The sequence below is a fragment of the Rhipicephalus sanguineus genome, chromosome 5 (assembly GCF_013339695.2).
Source record: "Rhipicephalus sanguineus isolate Rsan-2018 chromosome 5, BIME_Rsan_1.4, whole genome shotgun sequence".
In the NCBI taxonomy this organism is placed as follows: domain Eukaryota; kingdom Metazoa; phylum Arthropoda; class Arachnida; order Ixodida; family Ixodidae; genus Rhipicephalus; species Rhipicephalus sanguineus.
This window is the reverse complement of record NC_051180.1, coordinates 57,479,359-57,486,265: the sequence shown is the minus strand read 5'-3', so window position 1 is coordinate 57,486,265 and position 6,907 is coordinate 57,479,359. Positions and strand designations below refer to the sequence as shown.

The 6,907-nt window shown below is 46.7% G+C and overlaps 1 protein-coding gene across 1 annotated transcript in view; it reads left to right on the top strand.

The window, feature by feature from the left end:
- Positions 1-3,996: 3,996 nt before the first annotated feature.
- Positions 3,997-6,907, top strand: part of LOC119394669 (uncharacterized) — a 112,750-nt gene continuing 109,839 nt past the window's right edge. The window contains 2 exon segments of the mRNA XM_049415943.1: positions 3,997-4,377; positions 6,409-6,505. Of these exon segments, the coding sequence (XP_049271900.1) occupies positions 4,310-4,377; positions 6,409-6,505 (165 nt within the window). The 5' untranslated portion in view covers positions 3,997-4,309.

Below are 6,907 nucleotides of genomic sequence, written 5' to 3'. Positions count from 1 at the left end.
ACGGTTTCTGTGTGCGGCACAGCAGCAACTGATTCCGCAGAGAAGGGCAGCTGGAGAAGCTCTCGAAGAGTAGTAGAATGTGTTGAAAAAAAAAGTTTGCGTACAATGTCCCTGCTCTGATCTGCAGTAATCACTTATCCTCAGGCGACAAGTGAGAACTTTGAAATTTGAATAGCGACTCAGCTTTTGCGCCAGCCACTGCGGCGGTCAATTTTCCATTTCAACAGCCGCAGAGCAGCGACACACTGGGGACAGCGAGCGACGGTATAGGGAGGATGAATGGCTACGTGTAACTAATACGAAACGATGTGTCAGTGCGCACACTGTGGGCTAAACTTGGACAGATATGTGTGTGAACGTTCTATTGCAAAGTGAAATCCTGCAAGTGAACTGTCCATTGCCAACTTATTTTATTTATTTGTTTCTGTTTTTTATGTTTTTTCTTAACTAGCTCATTTTTTTGCTTTTGGGTAAACATTTATTATTATTTTTCTTTTTTTTGCGCCGCATAACATATAGAAATGGAGTAGCCAAGGGTATATGAACGTCACCCTTTCCGCACCGACTCAGGAGAGAAGAGAACAGAACAGAAAGGCAGTACAAAGTCGGGGAAGCAGAGGTGAGCGATAGTTCGGTGGAGCCATAATTTCACTGCATCTCGTCGAGCTAACAAGTGGACTGACTCGTCCTGATAGCGGTGGCAGGCGCCGACAGTGACGGGCGAAATGTCAGAAGTAGTCTTGGACGGCATCATTAATTGGGAGTTCAATCGCAATAATTTCTATGCGTATTTAAGGTAGGTTACTAATAGTATGTATCAAATCCTCCCTAAACAATGGCATTTCATCTCTACAACGGCAAGGTTAATTTACAATAAACCGGAAACCCTAATTTGTAGTAAAAACAAAGCACGGGTGCACAATACCGAAAGAATGGAACGAGTAAATTTCAGATTTAGTTGAACGCTCGATCAGGCCCAGCGTGATGTAATAAAATGCGAATTAGTTAACTAACGATATATCCATGATCTTTATGTCCGAATTGCTATCTTTTATTAGCTCGTCTGTAGACAGCATATCGACCAAGTTATTGCTGCGGTGTGAGTGCTCACTTACAAAAGCCAACTTGGTCATAAATAATGCGAACGGAGCGATCTACACGAACTTCCTGCGATCAACCATATCACCTATGTATATATGCTTTTTATGTTATTCGAGAAAAACCTAGCCACATAAGCAGCACCACGAGAAAGAAGATGCACGCGAAAAGAGCGTTCTTAACACGAAAGTGTTTTATTCCGGGGTCCACCAAGACTTCAGTGACGTATTTCCGTGACGGAGATGACGTCAAAAAATGCACACGATCAGATGACAAAGAAAAACTTTAAGAAAAGAAGTTTCATCAAAGGGAGTCCAACCCACGACCTACCAGTCCGCGACTACAGATACACGCTATCCACTGCGCCACTGGTCACACGCTGGGGAAGCTTTACAAACGCGAATTTTATATATGACACTTTCCTCTCACGTTGCTCTTGGTCGGCGGGCTGGTGTCGCCGCCTGGGAGCGGTAAAGTGAAGTAATGCATTATGACCACAGCCTCCGTGATTAACTCCCACAACGCGTCGTTGGTACGCGCCCGTCCCATTCGGCGCGTTTCCAATAGGAGAAGAGTAATTTTGTAAACGCCTTAGCACACCCCGTAATGGCGAATTTAGCCCAAGCCTCGGCCTCGCTCATAGAATCCCTCCACATTAAGAATAGCTCTGCGACGCGCGCCTGCCTCGCCTGGCTGTAACACCGCGTTCCCCGCTTTTGGTCGCCCCGAGAAGAATCGCGGCCGGGCTAGACGGTAGACACGACGCGCGCTGCGTTTCCCTCTAGTCCGCAAGTTCAATAACTCTAACCAAGGCTCTTCACAAGCGCTTCCCTCCTAATTCTCCAGCAGTATACGTAGATGCGGCCGAATATGCAGTTCACCCAGCTTTTGCAATAGCCGTTGTAGACGGATTTCAAAACCTGGTCGCTAGTGCGTCCATTCCAAATTCGACAGAATCCCTGGAAGCAGAGGAGGCGGCAATTGCGTTAGCAATTGTTCACTCCTCCGCTGAGTATATTTTCTCTGATTCTAAAACTGCAATTCGTAATTTCACCACTTTCAAAATCCACTCTCCCGCCGCTAGAATTCTTGAGTTATCTCCTCCGCCTGATCGCCTCATCACCCTCCTCTGGGTCCCTGCGCACAGTGGACACCCAGGCAACACGGCCGCTCACACCCAAGCCCGAGCACTCGTCAACCGGGCTCAAAGCGACCTGCCTTGGCTTCGCGGTGCCAGGGATCGACTCCTCAGCTACCACGACATCACACTCTTTTACCGAAATTCCCGCCTAACGTATCCCCCACCACATAAATCTCTCTCCAGAAATGACCAGGTTTTGTGGCGCAGACTTCAAACGGCCACAGTCACGACTCCTTTCCTTCTCTCCCTTATTACGCATGGCGAAACTTCTCCTCATTGCAACTTGTGTCCTAGCACCAGAGCCGACTTCAATCACGTCTTTGTGAATTGCCCAAACAAACCCAAGCCCCCGTGGCAAGGGTCAGAACACCAGGAGCGATGGGAGGCTGCTCTGCGCAGCTCACAACCGGAGTTACAGCTCCGGACAGTGGGCTGGGCCAGAGGGGTCGCCGAAGCACAGAAGTGTCCGGCCACCTAGAGCGGCCCGAGGGCTCATCGTCGTCCTGCTTCCGCTTCCCCCCCCCCCCCCTCACATGATTCTTTCACGAATCAATAAAGTTGTTTACCTACCTACCTACCTACCTACCTAACTTGCGGCGGGATGGCGACTTTAGCCCAAGTTCTGAGTCCAATCAGCGATGCTCTTCTGGCTGTCACACCGCTTTCTCTGATTACGCTCTCTCTGTTAAGTACTACAGCTACCACAAAGGTTTGTTTAATCATTGATCATGGACGTTAGTCGTCAGGATGGAGATGTGCCACCAAGCGTCAACGTGGGTGCATCCACGTTAAACGGTGCTATAGCTGGCTGCTGCCACACACCAGCAGGCATTATGTAAGTTCTCTTATATAAATGTACAGTAAACATTCAGCTACTTATTAAAGACCCGTTTTACTTTCTTGTTATACCGATTCCTATGACGGAGAGATCAACCATGTTGTTTCTTGTGCTTCTTCTTTCTGCTGGCGGTGCTTAGGCGTCTCGGTTTTTCTCTAAGTTATGTACGAACAAGCCCAGCAATAGCTTATGCTTTCTAAGCTTTCTTACTGATGCGTTCAGTAAGTTTTCGGTAATTCCAGTCCCAACATCGACGAGTTTGCCGCGATCGCCTAAGCCATGAAAGCCAGTATCGTTTATTTACTTCGAAATCCTGTAGGTGTTCAACTCGTCGCGGCACTTTCGTGACAAGTATTCTCAAGTGCAACTGGAACAGTAAGCATACCGATAAAGTATTCCTGACGGACGAGCAAGAGACAACGCAGCGGCGACGATCCTTCTGATCGCGCGGCGACCTTGAGCACGCGTACACGTAAACGCAACACGCCGACAACGCAGAGCGCCACGTGCAGTAGAGTAAATGATGCCTCCCACAAGCCGCTTCCGTCATCTGCTTTTGCCCTTCAACTCCGTAGAGAGAGAGAGAGAGAGAGAGAGAGAGAGAGAGAGAGAGATTGTCCAGAGGAAGAGGTAGCCTTCGGCTAGAGAGAGCACGTTTCGACGCCGGAAAGAGAATCGACATACGTTAGTCCTCCTCCCCAATCGCTTCCCTCACCACATTTCCCCCCTCTCTATACGCTCACTCGCTGCGACTCCGTAGTTACGAGCAGCGTTGTCGAAGCTTCGGCTGCATCCTGTGCCTTCAAAAGCGGCCTACCGCTTCGGAGACTTCGCTGCTTCCAACTTGCACTCGCTCGCCCGTTTCAGCTGTTGTCAAACGCTGCGCTGGCTTCTCGTACAGCTCCCATCTGAAGAAGAAGCAAAAGCTCGTCGGCGCACTCGAGACTCGCATTCAGATGCACGCGAGAGGCGGAGCAGCCGCATACGCTTAGTGCGCAGCTCGGTTTCTGTGTCGGCAAAACGTGACCTCATGAAGCGAAGCCGAGTGGGTGGAGAGATATCTGCGGTGATAGGATACGTGCGTAATCTTTGAGTTCCAACAATGACACGGATAACGGTCACCGCTGTTTTATCTGCTCTACTTGGCTGTCAGAACTTGTGCCGAACGCGTGCGTGGTGCTGATCCACATCAGCCTGGAAGAATTTTGCTCGCGTAACACAGTCTTCTGGGAATGGCGTTTTTCTTCGGCTTGCCGGATTGGGTCGTTTTCCTAGTGACGGCCTTCGTACTGCTTTACGTGTAAGTACAAGTGCTGTGGTATTGTGTTTGTGCTTCGCTGTCGTTTGGTTCGTGCGCACGCATACTGCTGCACACAGTGTAAGTTCAGCGAACTTGTTAAGTATTGCTATAAGTACTTAAAAAATGAATAGTGTAATGCGAGCTTATGGGAATTGGCATGGCCGCTGAACCCGTAAGGTTACTACTCTCAAAAAGAACAGCATCCTCTTTTCAAATATGTGATTCAAAATAAGCTCCGCGACAGACTTCAACAAATAGGAAAGGATCTGGCTTAATGAAATTCCAGGAATGAAAGAGGTAGGTGCCTGCAGCATATAGAGAATGCACAATATGCCATTGTGTCACGCAAATCATGAAGGATTGGCGTACATTTATAAAATGGAAATAAATCGGATTTCATCGAAATGAATATCGACAGCCTTCGCCGTGGGTATCTCACGCACTGTTTCTTTTATCATGCGCTTTATGTAATATTTATCCTTTAATGCCAGTTTAATAAGTGGAACAGCCGTTATTGTCTGGTCATGACAACAATAAATAGGCTCTCTCTTGTTTTTCTTGTGAACGCGAACCTTATAAGTACCACCGCCGTGCATTGTGTGATGCCTTTCGGATCGCTATTAAAACGCTTAAACTTCAATGTCGAGAGCTCCTCTACGTCAAACCCGATAACACTCGTTTACTTATTTGCATAGCTGAAAGCTTACGTATATCATGTCAGGAGAACAGAGGTGCTATCAGCGTGCTATCCACCAGTGCCACCAGCGTGCTCTCCACCATGGTCTTCGATAAAGAATATTAACACGGATATACAAACTCACGGACCGAGCTTGCATACACATATATAATTTATCTCAGAGATCTAAAAGCACGCACGGCTTATAACGCGTGATACAGCTGCCCTCACGAATTGCTGCGTTCTCCTTCCGCTGGCTTTGTTGCAGTCTAAAAACATATTGATCTAAATAAGAACACGCAAAAATAACTTTCTTTTAAGGTTTGACAGACAGCGTAATAAAAATAGAGTGGGCACAGAGGCAGACAGGGCGTCGATTTCGCTGTGAGTTGAAACTCAAACCATGTGTAATAAAACGATAGAACACCAAAGCCAGACGGGCAAACCAAATAACACCAAACGAAAGGCCGTCTCTTCAGGAACCTGCGACTGCGAACATGGCACCGTTGACAGATGAGAGCCAGACGCACCGTGGAGCGCGAACCCAGAACGGAGAGAGTGCGCTCCCTTCTCCCCATGGAAAGACGTTGGTTGGGTAGGGCAGTCTGGACACTGAACTTGAGAAAAGAAGACGTGTGTTGTTTTGTACGAGTGCGTGTAATACAGTTTTTTCCATTATATCCTTACTCACGTGTAGACCTCAATTATTTCGAACTATAGTAAGTCAGTTAAAATAGATAACACCATGTTTCACCAAAGAGTCCAATCGTTAACCGTTCCGAACAAGATATAATGGATTTGTGTGTTAATGTCGGTCGGTCGGTCGGTTGGTAAATAAATAAATAAATGAATAAATAAATAAATAAATAAATAATAAAATAAATAAATAAATAAATAAATAAATAAATAATTTAGTTAATCTTTTTTACTGATGCCATAAGAGAACATGCTTTTGAAATAGGCCATTTTCCTGTGCCATTCCTTCAGTCGGGGCTTGTGAGCTTGAGAGTTCAGTTTCAGATACATTTTGTCGCGTGTTTTCTCCAGTAATGCAGCTTAATCTTGAGTGGGAGTCTTCACTGATCCTTCACGTGGTGTGGTTAATGTGTCTGTCCTTTTGTGCGTTATAGTGACTAAGTGATAGTGATAGTGATTTGATGAGTGAAGAAGTGAGCTTAGGGTGACCCAGCCAGCTGATTAGTGGAGATCAAGTTTATATCTGTATGCGTCGCTACGTGCCTATAGAAACGACAGAAGCCACAATTTCTCCAATCTAATCAACAATAGGTAAATTTTATATTATGCACAAAACATGCGCCCATATTTTTATGAACTTGGGATTTTCTTCCTTACAGATACATAACAAGGAATCGCAACTACTGGGCAAAACAAAACGTGCCATATGAGAACTTGTCGCTGATAATCCGTCCTCTGTACAAAGTACTTACAAAGGTAAGTGATATTGTCACGTGGTCGTAACGTTGACGAAGGCTGCAGTCGGCGCGTTCGAGATGAAACTCCTTATTTGGGCAAACCTGCGCCCGGGAAATGAAAACTCAAGCTACAGCAATACACGCTGTACATTGATAGCGGCGAACAGAGCGTCGGCCGTCGATAATCTGATCTGCGGCTGGGCGCGCCGGCATTTATACGTGTTGCATCGAACATTCCAGTCTTAAGAGAAGATGCTAAAAAAGTTCGGCAGATTCCACGCCTTCTGGGAATCGGTATCATGCGAAACAGTCAGCGAGTAGTTCTATGCCGCATTTTTTTTTGGCTTTGAGCCAATCGTTACGACGTGGGCCAACTTGTTCCTGTAAGTGTATGCACATCGTGGGCTTACCAGGCGCATCG